The 16,250-nt window shown below is 43.2% G+C and overlaps 1 protein-coding gene across 4 annotated transcripts in view; it reads left to right on the forward strand.

Moving 5' to 3' along the window:
* SLC23A2 (solute carrier family 23 member 2) overlaps window positions 1-16,250 on the forward strand; it is a 128,037-nt gene that overhangs the window by 40,455 nt on the left and 71,332 nt on the right. For all 4 annotated transcript variants that reach the window (XR_013814169.1, XM_079783906.1, XM_079783905.1 and 1 more), the window contains one exon: window positions 8,085-8,346. Coding sequence is in view for 3 of the 4 variants with exons in the window: in XM_079783906.1 (XP_079640032.1) it covers window positions 8,239-8,346 (108 nt within the window). In the remaining variant the exon portion in view is untranslated. The remainder of the gene's footprint in view (window positions 1-8,084; window positions 8,347-16,250) is intronic.

Here is a 16,250-nt window from a genome sequence, read left to right on the forward strand (position 1 = left end):
CCTTGAAACTGGGTTACCCTTGTGAGATGTGCTCTGAAGTTTTTTTTCCTGTTAAATTTAATCATTTAAACAATTCTGTTTGAGATCCACTAAGTTGATTTCAGGGCCCACAAGTGGGTAGTGACTTGCAGTTTGAAAAACAAGAGCAAGAGTTCTTAGAATGTTTTGGAAAAGGCTGTAGGATGACTGGTGTTTTTCAGTTATACCCTGTTTGCATAACCATTATCACAAGATCAAACAATAACCATGCCTTCACTCATTGCGCTTAAGTAGAATAATGACAGCTAGGATCAGTCCTCAGAAGCGTCAACTCCCTAAGACAGGACCCTATGTATTAGACAACCATTTAAGTAAGTACATTTAAAGGGGGTTGATCATATACAAATAGAGGTTATTTGTTCCAATAATCTTTTTTTGGCTTGGGTTAAAAGGGTTCGGTCAAATGACAGCATTGAACAGAATTTAATGGAGCAGCCACAGCTCAGCTATAATCCCCTAATGATGGGATTTAGCAGAGAACCATGAATTGGCTTTTAAAATGTGCTTTATCATTGAACCTGGCCACCTCTGAAAGCTCTTGTTTGTCTCGGTAAAGACCAAACTACCACTTGGCCAATAGAGGTTTTGAGTTTCTTTATCCCAAAGTCTTCTTAGTCATACTCTCACCTGTCCGGATAGGTTTATGGAAGCATAGAAAACAGCTGTATTCCACACCAGGCCACCAAAGGTGTTGGGGATCTGAGGACCATTAGCATCAGAACATTGTGCATTTGTTAACAGTGATGGTTCCTGAGTTCCAACCCAGGCCCCTGGAATCAGACTGTGTGGGAGAAGACACTTAAAAATTTTTTTTTTCTTAAAAAATTGATTTTATTGAAGTATAGTTTACATACAGTAGACAGATATACATACCAATGGAGCTACCAGAATCACAACAAGATATCTGGTTATTGAAACCTCTTTTATAGATCTTAGTAATAGTTTATAGTTTTATTAACCTCTTTCATGGCTCTTAGTTTATAGTTTATGTACATTTTTGGTTAAATGTATTAAGTATTTAAAGCTATTATTGTCATTTTAAACAGAATTCCTTCATCCTCTTACCTTTTCTGTAAATACCTTAGGTTTTGTGTGCCAGGTGGCCTCTGTCACTTGTTCTTCCTTGTTGTTGTTTATAACCCTTTAAAAATGTGAAAACTATTCTTTGCCGGGGGCCATACAAAACCAGTCCAGGCAGTAGTTTGCCATCTTCTTATCTAGATGTTTATTGCTGGCATCTGGGGTGTGTTTCAGTCATCATCAAAGGAGGTTTGCTCATCTGTTTTCTACCTGGCTATTTATGTATAGATTCTTCCATATTTTCTTATTTCTTGATATGGCTATAATTTGGTCTTTTCCTTTCAAACACTTCCCTCATCTGTTAGTTGAATGATAGCAGCAATGTCTGCACCCTGCCTTCTCCCTGACATTAAATGTAACTATTGTATCTCAGATAACAGGTATTTTAAAAAATTTTTTTCATTGATTTGAGAGAGAGAGAGAGATCAATTTGTTGTTCCATTTATTTATGCATTCATTGGTTGGTTCTGGTATGTGCCCTGACTGGGAATTGAACCCACAATCTTGGCATATCGGGACAGTGCTCTAACCAACTGAGCCAACTGGCCAGGGCCCTTTTTTAAAGGATCATTTATTCAGTCTACAAATTTGGGGGAGCCTTTTATATAGGTGCCAAATTCAGCATTGAGAGTTGGGGCTGTCGGCTGTGAATACTGCCTCTTGTTCTGCACCTGTCTGACAGACGCCGTCTCACTGTGTTAGAACCATCTTCATGGTTCCCAGACACGCAAAGAGGTGTGACCACAGGAAGCACTGATGGGGGCTTCCCCAAGGGAAAGGGTGCTTGTTTGGGAGGAACTGCGTGTGCAAGAACCCAAAGGCTAGAAGAGGACCCGATATCTTCAGTACCCGAAAGACAGAAATGACAGCAGAGTGGGGGCCAAGCTTCACACAGTGAACCTGTAGCCTTCCTAAGGAATTTGGGTGTCAATTGTGACCTCATCAAAGAGCATGGCAGTTTCCATAGCATGGTTGTGCTGGCCACAGCATGGGCAAGTGGTAGAGATGGAACAAGAAAATGACAAGAGGCTGTTGTACTGCTGACGAGAGGATGGCTTGGGCTGTGGAGTGACCAGACTGCACAGGTTGGGGACTCTTGGTCTGAGGAGGGCGGGCTTTAGCCATCCCTGCCCCTCAGAGCTCCCTCACATCACAAGGAGGGCAGGGACTGCACAGCAGGTCAGGCAGAGAAGGTGCTTGCAGGCCAGCTGGCCTAGGCTGTTTTCCTCTAGAAGGTTGGCTGTCAATTGAGCATAGTTTTATGTATTGTTTGTATAAACATGGTTAGGACAGGAATATTGACCATAGTTTGATCTTCCACTGCTTATAGCTGTGCATCCTTTGGCAAGTTACTTAACTTTCCCGAAGCTCTGTTCCTACTTTTGTAGAGTTAGTGTGCAAATCAAGTAATACTAAGGGAAAAGTAATTCCATTTGCATAATGAGAAGGGAGAGATGTGCCTGGCACACATAGGTACTTAGCTGCAAAACTGTTACTACTCTTACTCTTATTGGGTGTCCTCATCATTTTCATTGTTGGTGAACCTGACCTGTCATCCTTCAGCCCCTCCTTTTCCCTTTGCCTTGAGGTTAGGGCCAAGATAGCAAGTGGCCTTGTTGATTTTTCTTTCCCAAGGCGTAAGAAGAGGGGTGATGGGGGACTGTGAGTGGTTTGCCCCCTGTGTCAGATTCCCTGGGGGATTTTGCCTTTTGTTTTCACAACAATTTTAACACATACCCTAAATTCCACTCTCCCCCTTCCTTATCTTTTGCTGTGCTTGCCTCTGAGCCTTGGCATTTCCCCACACCAAAGTTGAGTCTGCCAGGTTGGAGCACTCTGATCTCTGTTAGTGGTCTGTTTCTGCCCTCGAGGCTGTCTTCACTTCGTCACTCCCGAGTACTTGGCTGTGGAATGCTGTCCTGTTAGGACTTCCAAGGGTACGTGTCTTTGTTCAGCTTTCACTGTCTTCTCCTCTTCTTCCCTCCATTTGCCTGACTAGGATGCCCATCTTGCCCAGGCTTTGCAGTCCTCTGCCCCAAGCCCTTCTCAGAACATCCTGCCCTACACTTTATTGGGTCCCCTCCCCTGTTGTGCTCATTTGAGTTTTCAGGACACTCTAAAGCAGTGGTTCTCAACCTTTTTATTGCCGCGACCCTTTAATACGGTTCCTCATGTTGTGGGGACCCCCAACCATAAAATTATTTTCGTTGCTACTTCATAACTGTAATTTTGCTACTGTTATGAATCGTAATGTAAATATCTGTGTTTTCCGATGGTCTTAGGCGACCCTGCTAGCGGTTCTCAACCTGTGGGTCGTGATCCACAGGTTGAAAACCGCTGCTGTAGAGCCTAAGACCATCGGAAAACACAGATATTTACGTTACGATTTATAACTAGCAAAATTACAGTTATGAAGTAGCAACGAAAATAATTTTATGGTTGGGGGTCCCCACAACATGAGGAACTGTATTAAAGGGTCGCAGCAATAAAAAGGTTGAGAACCACTGCTCTAAAGGATGTTGCTGTGTAACAGACAGGCAAAAGGAGGGGATGGGTCCTCCCAGTACAGCTTGTGAGAGTCAGTTAAACGCCTGGTAGGGAAAAATGTACAGACTACTTGGTGGAAAGGGGTCTTGTCAGGATGGAACTTGTCCCCTGTGTGCCTGATGCTGGAGGGTGAATGTGCGGAGGGTGAATGTCCACGTCTGAAACAAACATGCAGACCAAATTAACCTGGGAGAGTAAATGTCTTTTACATTAAGAAGTTCATCCTTTTGCCCTGGCCAGGTAGCTCAGTTGGTTAGAGTTTCATTCTGATACACCAAGGTTGTGGGTTCGATCCCCAATCAGGGCACATATAAGAAACAACCAGTGAATGCATAAATGAGTGGAACAATGGGTTGATGTTTCTCTCTCTTTCCCTTCCTCTCTCAAATCAGTTTTATAAAAAAAAGTTAATTTCCCCTGAAGTGAACATGGGTCCTCATGGATTGGAAAGCTCTTCTGGCAGGCTAAAGACGATGGGGCGGGATTGTGGAGCAGAGAGCTTGTGGGCGTCTCTGAATATGACTGTATGGCATATGGTCTTGTGAAAATCTAGCAGTATTTCACCATCATCTTTGCCTGTCATATCTTTTGGAAAACAAGCTGCTGGCTGTCAAGGTAAAGGTCCCTGGAACTACTTCAGGCAGATCTTCTTAGGAATGCTCATTGTCATGTTATATCTCCACCCCTTTTACCCCCTCCTTCCCGCCCCCGGCCTGATGTGGGGAGGTTATGGGTGGCGGTGGCTAGATCAACATGTAGATTGTTTATTTATTTATTTTTTTTGGAATTGTTGCAGAACACTTTAATTAAAAATGTAGGGAAAAGATTAATTCTAAGTAAAAACACACAATCTCTGTCAGGGCTACCAGTAGAGCCTTTAGGGTTTTCTAAGTGATGTTTGTAACTTCCCCTCTGAATATAGAAAGTCCCCACTTTTATGCATTGGAAAGTGCATAATAAAGTGGGTCTTCATATCCCCTACAAATAGCAGAAAAGATGAGGAAGAAATATAATAATCCACTTGTTCCTGTTCTTGAAAAAGGAAAGTTATTTAAAAAGTCACTAAACCCCAGCAAGTCCCATAGACTTATTCCATTATGAGCTTTGCTCTATTTGGTGATAGGCATGTCCCTGCTTCTCAAACTGGCACATGTCTCCCTTGGGGGACGTGATCTTGTGCTAAGGACCCACATGGCACGTTTGGGATGCCATTTTTGGGAAGAGGGAAATACCTTTTTAAAAATACATATATACAACATAATGGGTTTATATTTAATATAGTATTTCCGTGGGTGTATTACTCAGTTAATAAGGCTTTTTAAGACATTAAACCTCTTCTCCATTTCAGGGTCAACACAAAGTATTTTTTTATTTTTTATCTTATTATTATTTTTAACTCATATGAGCATTTATTCTTATAATCCCAGCATTATGGGAGAGCAGCAGGTCATTCACAAAAATCTCTCTTACATTAAATCTTTTCTCCATTTCAATATTAGGTACATTGAACATACTTTTTAAAACCTTCCCTCCCTCCCCCAAATAAATTAAAGTTTCAAGTTTTGATGGGCTGTATTTCATATCTAAGTATAGTATTAACTTTGGGGATAACAAAACAAAAATCTAATAAAAATATGGAGGAAAGATTCCTCACCGATGTAGAAGGCAAGTGACTACCACTGAATACTGGTGACCTCCTAGGATTCTGGGCAAGAGCTTCCTTCTTCCAATTTCATGTGCTTTGCGAATTTTGATGCTATGAAATATTATTTATGCAAATTTCAGCCAGCTTACTTCTTTGACCCTCTTTCTAACTAGCAGATATAAATTATATTCTGCATATTCAGTGCATTATCTGTTGTGAAAAAAAAAAACAACCACCATTTTTTTCATTTTACACCAGTTTATTCCCATTTATAGGAAAACAACTATGAATGTAAAATTACCCTATTTACTGTCTCTTGGGAACTTTCAGACACCAAAGCTCAGTTTTTAACCTCAATAAGCACAAATGCTTTCAGGGCAGGGTTTAATTCAGGAGGCCCTTCAGTGTCACACCTGTCCATTTCCCTTTTGTGCATGTGCCCCCAAACAGGTACAAATGCTTGTAAGGCTGACAACCAGACCCAATGAGCGCTGGCATCTCCGGCTTCTGCTTCAACAACAGGCAGCACCAAACGCAGTGAAACGAGGACTAAGAACAATTGTATAGAAACTGAGGCCATGATGTTGGGACCTTGAGGTGGCTAGATCTTGAGCACTGAAGGTTTCAAATAAATGATCTGTGTATAATTCTGTCTGACTTAAAATGCTCCCTTCTTGGAGCTCTGAATGCTTAGGCTAAGAGGTTCCAGGAAGCAGCCATTACAGGAATGGCCAGGAGGGAAATTTCTTTCTTTTTTTTTTTTTTAATATATCTTTATTGATTTCAGAGAGGAAGGGAGAGGGAGAGACAGAAACATCAATGATGAGAGAGAATCACTGATCGGCCGCCCCCTGCCTGTCCCCCACTGGGTATCGAACACGCAACCCGGGCATGTGCCCTTGGCCAGAATCGAACCCGGGACACTTCAGTCCGCAGGCCCACGCTCTATCCACTGGGCCAAACCAGCCAGGGCAGGAGGGAAATATCTTTAAACCAGGGTTTCTGTCTTGGCACTGTTGATGTTTTGGGCCAGATAATTCTTTATTGTGGGCTCTTTCCTGTGCACTCTAGGATGTTTAGCAACACCTCTGGCCACTACTTGTTAGATACAAATCATTCTCCCCCAGGTGTGATGACCAAAAAAATGTCTCGCTGTTGCCAAATGTCCCTGGAGGGAGAAATCACCCCTGGTTGAGAGCCACTGCTTTAAACAGACATGATATGAACAAGAATGCAAAATGTGCATGAACATTTAAACCAAAAGAGCCACTTCAGAAAAAAAGAAAAAGATGTGTGTACCCAGCTCCTCTATTGCATTGGGGCAGAACTTAATGTTCTGGCAACTATTTTGACTCTTGAATTCTGTATAAATCTTTCTCTTTTTTGTTTATATTTCAAAATTTCCTGGCTCACCCAAAGTATTTGTTGAATGAAAAGTGCCCTTAACAGAATTCCTAGAACAGGAGGCTTCCTACTTGTATTTCTAAACGTCTTATAGGTGCGTCTCCGCATTTGCTGGACAGCTTGGCCAGGTTTATTCATTCTCAGTGGGAAGTTAATTGGTGCTAAGACCTGACATCATTCTAATCAGAGTGCCAGTGAATGTGCTCTCTGTCCTTTCTCATCCCTAGAAGCCTGCGTGTGCTACTTTTTCCCCCATTAAAATTTAGGCATACCTAGGCATGTTTTATTTTACATGTGCCAACCCTCGAAGGGAGGGATCCTTTGTGCCTTTTATTTTTGAAGCCATTGGGTGGATTTTTTATTGTCCAAATTATACTCCTGTTGTTTGAAATGGAGTTTTTTATTTTCTTCTTCACCAAAACTTGGCTGCATAGGATTCTTTCAGTAATTTCCTGCTTTTGACTTTCGGTTAGGTTTCCTCTTAGCCTGCAGCATTGCGCTTTTCCTTGTTAAATATCAGCTTCTCTGAGGTCCTTAGAGTGTATCAGGTCCATCTTGGGCCTAGTAGTGTTGATCTCCTCCTTCTGCCCCCCTGTCCCTTAATCTCTCACTATTTTACCTCCCCTCCATTGTGGGGGAGGCGGTTGGATTTCTTCTTTATGTTTATGTTGTTATTTAATAGATATTGAATGTTTTGGTTCTATGTTTTGTGTGGTGTTCTAGCCTATTTAAAGTTCATCTTGCCACTTACCTGGAATCCTGTGTGGTCACTCGATCCTAGATTGGTTTTATCCCCCACCCTTTTTTTTTCTTATGCGTTGAGTGCCTTTCACTGCCTTTAATTGGGCACCTGTAGGGAATTTAGAATTTTAATATCCAGCCAGTCATAGTAAATTGGCTATAACTGCACTGTGTAGTATGGTTGCCCTTAGCCAGAAGTGGCTATTTAAATCAAAACTAAAATGAGATACAATTGATTCAGTTTTTCTCTTACACTAGTCACATCTCATGTGCTCAGTAGCCTTGTGGAAAGTGACAAGGCAGATGTAGAACATTTCCATCATTGCAGAAGGTTCTGTTGGATAATATTGGGCTGTAAAACATAGACCATAATACACGTCAAAAAAATACCGATTTCTTAGTCCCCAGGATTCTGATATTTTTTATGAGATATGGTCTCCTCTCCAGGGGATATTTAGAATCAGTGAGTGACCGTAAATGCAGAGGAGTGGGGACTTGAAAAGTGTAAGAAAGTAATATGTTTTTGGATGTTTGGGCATAACTTTGACTTTTCCGAAGAAAAATGCGATGACCATGTGTCTTGTGTTGTTTCTGTGCTTTGGTGACTTGGCTGTTCTCTCTTTTCTAGGTGCTAAGAGATGGTGCTTGTGGGGTTCATCTCTGCCTGAGAATCAGGTGCTCTAGCCGCCAGAAAAGCCACCTCTGATCCTGGGATCGCTGCTTGAACAAGCCTTCTCTTCCAGCCAGTGCAGCCCAACAGCCAAACCAGCCACTTCCTCTTAATGATGGGTATTGGTAAAAACACTACATCCAAATCCATGGAGGCTGGGAGTTCAGCGGAAGGCAAATACGAAGACGAAGCGAAGCACCCTGCTTTCTTCACCCTCCCGGTAACAGCATTCCCCGCCTTCCTTTCTTCTTGGATCGCTCTAACGTAGTTTCTGTATTGAATCAACATAGGATTAGCTTTAATACTCATGTTTTCAGTGAAGGCTAAGGCACTTGAAAACCAAATGCTTTTCACGTGAGCCAGTCTTCAGGAGCCCTGTTGGCTGATCATGGTTTTGGCCCTGCTCTCTGCCTAGAGCTCACCTGATGAGATTAACTCCAGGAAGGAAGCATGTGTTGTGGTGAATGTTGTAAAGCCGGCCCAGTGCTTACTCAACACTGGAGGATGTCGAAGGCTTAAATTTATCTCCAAAATTGTGTTCTTTTGAAATCGCCTATAACCCAACATCAGACTTGTATTGTAATGTGGGAGATTGAATGGATGACTTACTGAACCCAAATGGCCATGCTTTGCATTATGGCAGCAGCATCCAAGATAGAGGTAGTTTTACTGGACAGGTGATAACACTCAGTAAAGACCGATGATGTACATCGTTATATTCAGTGCTAGTATTTTCCAGATGTAGGATTATGACTTGATGTGTAGAAAGTTACCTAAAGTGTTGGTTTAAAAAAGAAAACCACTTGCCCTGGCTGTTTTGGCTCAGTGGATGGAGCGTCGGCCTGCGGACTGAGGGGTCCCGGGTTTGATTCCTGTCAAGGGTACATGCCAGTGTTGCGAGCTCGATCCCCAATTGGGGGCGTGCAGGAGGCAGCTGATCAATGATTCTCTCTCATCATTGATGTTTCCATCTCTCTCTCCCTCTCCCTTCCTCTCTAAAATCAATAAAAATATATTTTAAAAAAGAAAAAAGAAAACCACTCTTGAAAAGTCAAGATGGTGGAGTAGGTAAACACAGAACTCACCTCCTCACATAACCACAGCAGAATTACAACTAAATTACAGAAAAACCATCATTCAGATGGTTGAATGGAAGCCTTACAACTAAGAATTAAAGAAGAAGCCACAATGAGACTGGTAGGAGGGGCGGAGGCACAGAACAGGCTGGTTTGACACCTATATGTGGTGTTTTTTTAAAAAAATATATATTTTTATTAATTTCAGAGAGGAAGGGAGAGGGGGAGAGAGAGAGAAACATCATTGATGAGAGAATCATGGATCGGCTGCCTCCTGCACGCCCCGCACCGGGGATGGAGCCCGCAACCTGGGCATGTGCCCTGACCGGGAATCGAACCTGGGACCCTTGCGTCCGCAGGCTGACGCTCTATCCACTGAGCCACACCAGCCAGGGCTATATGTGGTGGTTTTAATTGGGAAGGATATCTTGGCTACAGAGGCCCCTGTGAGGAGCAAAGGGTCCAAACTCCCCCCTCCCCCCCCACCCCCCGCCCCCCGCTACCAGACCCCTCAGTTCAGGGTTCCAGTGCTGGAAAGAGATGTCCCCATAACTTAAGGCTGTAAAAACCAGTGGGGATTGTGGCTGAGTGACATGAAGGGATGCTAAAATTCCTAGGCAGTTCCTCTTAAAGGGCCCATACACGGACTTACTTAGACTCACTTTCTCTGAGCTCCAGCACTGGGGCAGCAGCTTGAAAGGATCCAGGTACATACAGGGAGGAACTAAATTGTCTGGCATCAGTACAGGACAAAAATGCTGGAAGAATTCATTATTCCTTTGCTGAGACCTCCCCACCATAGAGCCAACAGGCGCCATATCTGAGTCTCCATTAACCTAGCCCACACTGTTCGCCCTGCCCTTGTGATTCCCTGAGACCCTGCCCCACCCAGTTTACAGCTCCACCCAATCTGTTTGCAGTGGCTTTTCCATATGAAAGGCCAATCCTAGTTCAGGCTTCAGACTTTCCTAAAATCTCTCAAATAAGCAGCAGCTGGCCTCAGTGTGCCCCATACCTCTTGATAGTGGTCCCAGACTTGGTACTAGTAGCAGATTGCCAAGATTCACAGCTTGGCCTCTCCTGGGCGCCTCCAAGCCCAAAACAAGTAGCAGCCATCTGCAGATCATTCTAGCTTAGGCTGGGTAGCCCAAGGCAAGGCACAGGCAGTAGCTGACTTTTACCTCATGGAGTCCCCAGAGCTAGGGCAACTGGTGGTCAGTTTCAGACCAGGCCAGATTACAGCCCTATCACATCCATGAGTGACACACTCAAGGGGTGGACTCAGTGAGCACCAAAGCCCCACTGTAGCAACTCCTGCTCCATCAGGGTGTCTCCTGCACAGCAGCTCTTTTGCTATAGTCGAAGCTGGTCCTCACAGCCTATTGGCCTGGAGGTAAATCCCTCCCAGTGATGCCAAGAGCAATCAAGGTTCAACTACAAGAGGACAGTGCACACAAACAGGCACATCTAGAGTGACCAGCTCAGGTGACTGGGGAGGCTGAGCCACTGGGCCTTACAGGACACCTACTACACAGGCCACTCTACCAATCCAGGGGACATAGCAGCTCTACCTAATACATAGAAACAAACAGAGGGAAGCAGCCAAAATGCGGAGACAAACATGTCACAAATGAAAGAACAGAAGAAATCTCCAGAAAAAGAACTAAAACAATGGTTATAAGGATGTTCAAGGAACTTAATGATAACTCAAGGAATTTAATGAGAACATCACAGAACTTAGAACATCAATGACATAAAAAAGGTTCAGTCAGAAATGAAGCATACACTAAAGTGAAGAATAATTTACAAGGAATCGGCAAGTAGTAGAGGACACCGAGGATCAAATCAGCAATTTGGAATATGAGGAAGCAAAAAAAAAACACACACCCAATTAGAATAGCAAAAAGGAAAAACAATCCAACAGCATGAAGATGGTGTAAGGAGCCTCTGGGACAACTTCAAGTGAACCAACATTCCCATCATGGGGGTACTGTAAGGAGAAGGGAGGGTCTCTTCCCTCCCAGGAGGTGCAGAGTCCCAACCAAGGCCCACGCCAAGACAATAATTAAAATGCCAAAGGTTAAAGACAGAGAGAATCTTAAAAGCAAGAGAAAAGCAGGTTAGCTACAAGGGAGCGCCCATATGACTGGCAGCAGATTTCTAACAAACTTTGCAGGCCAAAAGGTAGTGGTAAGAAATACTCAAAGTGATGCAAAGCAAGGACCTACAACCAAGATTACCCAGCAAAGCTACCATTTAGAATTGAAGGTCAGATAAAGAGCTTCACAGACAAGGCCTGGCCAGTCGCTCAATGGTTAGGGCATTGGCCCTCCGACTGAAGGGTTTTGGATTGATTCTGGTCAAGCAGCTTACTTTTTTTTCTTTGAGAGATTTGTTGTTCCACTTATTTATGTCTTCATTGGTTGTTTCTTATATGAGCCCTGACTGGATCAAACCTGCAACCTTGGCGTCTCCCGAAGATGCTCTAACCAAGATTATTGCAGCTTGCTTTTAATTTGAATAGAGTTTTGATAGTTTTAAATGAAATGCGAGATGTTAGTAATATAAAATGCCTATTTAATAATTGGGACACATACAACTTGGTACGAGCGATCATAAAAGGACAGAGCTGCTGCAATCATTTCCTAGAGCAGGTTTACAACGGTGATCCACATTTCAGCTGATTACCTCTTCACCTTTGTTCGAGGCTGGAGTCACAGTCTCTTCTTCCTGGAAAGGGCCTGCAAGGGACATCTTGTCCATTCTGCTTGTATTCAGTGCTTGTGACCAGACTATACCAGACGTGACAGGAACACAACAGAAGTGGTTGCCCATGCTTCCTGCCTTCCCCGCCCTGTAAGGCCCACCCTTAGTACCTTTCCTGCCGCCACTGCTTTCTCTGGGCCATTGTCTGTGTCATTATGACGGCCTCCATATGGTCCTCCTGCCTTCCAGCTTTATTCCTTTCCAGTCCTGATTGTCATTTCTGCCTGTGTCTTTTTTTTGTTTGTTTGTTTGTTTTATATTTTATTGATTTTTCACAGAGAGGAAAGAAGAGGGACAGAGAGCTGGAAACATCGATGAGAGAGAAACGTCAACCAGCTGCCTCCTGCACACCCCCCACCAGGGATGTGCCCGCAACCAATGCACATGCCCCTGACCGGAATCGAACCTGGGACCCCCCAGTCCGCAGACCGACGCTCTATCCACTGAGCCAAACCGGTTCTGGCTCTGCCTGTGTCTTTTGCATTCCTAGATTAGTTAAGACTTCCTCTCTAGGTGTAGATACCTACTGAATGAACCCCTTACTTTCAGTAGGTATGGTTATACGGGTGTTCAAGGAACTTAATGATAACTTCCTTTACCTTCAGATTCTCCATTCACTGCTAACCTGTGTTCAGTTAAGCTAGGTAGGCAGGCTCCTGACCTTTAATGATTAGAGGAAAGGTATTTCAGCTAATTGAAGCATAATCTGTTGGAAAAAAGAGCAGATTTCCTGTTGGTATTTGATAAAGTGGTCTAGGAGGAAGATAGGCTATGGGAGGTTGCACGGTGGTAATTACCGGTGGTTTCTTCCACCTCCTTTAATTTTACATGTTTTAAAGCATCCATATTTCTTCCCAGGCTTCAGGGTACACATGAATTGTCAGAGTGAAATGGAAACAGGAAGACAACTTATGTGTTCTTTCACTATATCTTTTTAATAGTTTGCGTATATTTCTTTCCTGTCATCGTTTTATTATTTGCATAACTATTTACAAAGAAATACGTTCATTGTGGAAAATTTAGAAAACAGAAGGCTGTAATGAGGGGGAAATCCAAATCATTTAAAATCCTGTCAGCCAGAAAAACAACATTCTTATATTTTGTTGTATTTCTTTCCAGAGATGAAACAAATATTTGGTGGTTTGTTTTTTTAAATTCTGCTTTATAAAGCCCTTTAACATCAGGTTATATTATGGCATATCAATGCCATTGAAAACATCTTGTCTTTGACATAATAGCAAATCTTGAATCTAATTTTTCTACTTTTTTTTTTCTTTCTAAATTTTTCTACTTTGTTGACATAAAGTTCCAAATCTGCAGATAATTTTTATCGTAATTTATTTGAGTCAAATTGACCAAGATCTCAAATGCTTCCAAGAAATGACAGTTTGCAGCTTCTTTCCTGCATTTGGAATTAAGGAGGATTACATGCAGGTGGGAGAGAGCAAGGTGGGGATTAGATTATAGGACAGCCAACAAGATTGTGAAGGTGGGTGAGTTTTGGAAGGCTCTGAAAAGAGGCATTTCAAAGGTGTGTTAACCTAGATTCACAGAAACAATGGGCAGGGCTTGCTTAAGGCAAAAGTAAACCTTGTGCTAAAGAAGTTATATGCCTGGGACATGGCTACCGACCTTGACCTGCCTGGTTAGGAATTTACAATCCCATTATCCTTCGAGGTTACTTTTTGTAGAACCCCTTTTTGTCCACATCTTTCATAGGGGCCTTGGGTTATTTCTAATTCATTGATATCATAAATGGTTACTTAGTGTATGTAACCTTATTGCAGTGGTTTATACTCCCAGCAGCTCTGTGAGAGAGGACCCTCCCCTGCCAGTGCTAGATATTAGATTTAAAAAGCAGGAAATTGGTAAGTGAAAGACTTACCAACGTTTTAATTTTGCATTTTAATGAGATACAACACTTTTATCCTCATTTCCTTGGCCATTTATATTCTCTCTTTTGTGAGTGTTAATCTTTCCTACTCTACAACTTAACAATTGCAGAGAGAATCCCTGGATCACACGTAGCAGTTTGAGGGAAAAGCTATAGCACTGCCTGCTTTGGCAGAGCTGAGCCTGTCATTACCCATAGCCCCAGGGAAGAGGGATATTTCACTTGGCTCCATCTATGGAGAGCAGCTCCATGTTGGCTTTGCGCCTTAAGTGTAAGTCTCAGTTTACAACCCTCCATACCTGTGAGGACCTGTGCACTTACTCATGCTGGAACTGCAGGATGATTGAGAGTGCATGAGATCATACATATCAGCACCAGGTCATGTACACAGGAGGCAATTAATCAGTGTTTGTTCCACTTCTCTCATGCAGTTCCACCATGCCCCTTGAACCAGAGAACAACGATGCAGAAGGGCAGGGAGGGGATCTGAAAGGGAACTAATGCTATGCCTGTTGCACAGATATAACTAATGGGCTTTGGGGAACCGTCTTGACTCCCTAAATAGGCTTCTTCCATCCAGGGCTAACAAGTATGTGGGCCATGGAGGGGTGGGGACCACATGGGGAGTGATTATGGAGGGGTTTTGTTTTGTTTTTAAAATTTTCCCCCCTTTATTGATTTTGAGAGAGAGAGAGAGAGCGAGCGCGGGAGGAAGGGAGGAAGGGAGAGAGATAGGAAGATAGAAACATCTATGAGAGTGAAACATCATCAGTCGGCTGCCTCCTGCATGCCCCCTACTGGAGATTGAGCCCGCAACCTGGGCATGTGCCCTGACCGAGAATCAAACCTCTCGGTTCCTGGGTAGATAGATGCTCAACTGCGCTGAGCCACACTGGCCAGGCTGTAGGTATTTTTAATAGCCTCAGTCAGGATCCTGGAGGAAAGAGCTTATGGTCTGGAGTAAGGTCTCAATGCAAATGTGACAAAAACAGAAGGTAATTACTTAAGCTCTCTGGCCATTAGTTTTCTATATCTTTAAAAAGTGACTTAAGTATAGCATTGGTCTCAGACTTGTTACAGGGATTAAATGAAAACATATATGTAAATTTATGAACACAGTACCTGGAACATATGAAATGTGCCATAAAGAGGAGAATAAAGAGAAACTAGTGGTTAGTTTAGCTAAAAGGTGAAAATATTTGACATTTTTTTAGCAAAATACTGAGATGGGGGAGAATCCTATTGCTTCATCTCATCCTGAAGGGACTTCCTTGTGGCCATATTCATAGAAAACAGAACATAAAGGGATCAAGGTGGAAGGGTTTCCATTCTCACGCTTGATATGATGGTGTGAGGGCCAGGAAGAGGGTTCCTCGTGATGCATGGTTGTAGGCAGAAAGCACACTTCTGTTGTTATGTGTGTTTGCTTAAAAGGGCCGGTACTTCTGCAGACTGTTCTGTAACCTGCTTCATCACATTTAACAAGACACCCTGGACCTCCTTCCCAGAAAGTTCGAATGTATTTGCCTCATGCTCCTTTGCAGCAGCCTGTACCTTAATTTTGTTAATTATTCCTTAAAGGGAGTTCTATTTTTACATTTTTATTTGTTTATTTATTTTATTTTTTTCCTACGTTTTTTATTTATTTTTATTTTTTAAAATATATTTTATTGATCTTTTATAGAGAGGAAGAGAGAGGGATAGAGAGTTAGAAACATCCATCAGCTGCCTCTTGCACACCCCTTACTGGGGATGTGCCCGCAACTAAGGTACATGCCCTTGACCGGAATGGAACCTGGGACCCTTCAGTCCACAGGCCAAAGCTCTATCCACTGAGCCAAACCGGTTTTGGCTTATTTGTTTATTTATTTATTTATTTTATTTTTAAAAAAATCTTTATTGTTCAGATTATTACAGCTGTTCCTCCCCCCCCCCCCCCCCAATAGCTCTCCTTCACCCAGTTCCCACCCCACCCCTATTTATTTTTTAAACACTAGGTAATATACTCATACTAGAGGCCTGGTGCACGAAATTCGTGCATGAGTAGGGTCCCTAGGCCTGGCCGGCAATCTGGGGGCCCCCGCTCGCACCCGCCTTGGCTGGCCTGGCACCACCTGCTGTCAGCCCTGCCCTGCTCACACCTGCCTTGGCTGGCCTGGTGCCGCCCATTCACCGTCCCCTGCTGTCCTCGCTGCCACCACCGCTGGTTGGGGCCTGCGGGCTGGAGGCAGCGCCTAGGTTGAGCATCTGCCCCCTGGTGGTCAGTTCGCATCACAGTGACTGCTCATTTCGCTGTTTGGTTGATTTGCATATTAGGGTTTTATATAGATAGGCGATTCAAAATTTAAGAGTATAAAGTGAATAGAGTGAAAAGCCCCTTGCCCGGCC

The sequence above is a fragment of the Cnephaeus nilssonii genome (genome assembly GCF_951640355.1).
Source record: "Cnephaeus nilssonii genome assembly, chromosome: 11".
Classification (NCBI taxonomy): domain Eukaryota; kingdom Metazoa; phylum Chordata; class Mammalia; order Chiroptera; family Vespertilionidae; genus Cnephaeus; species Cnephaeus nilssonii.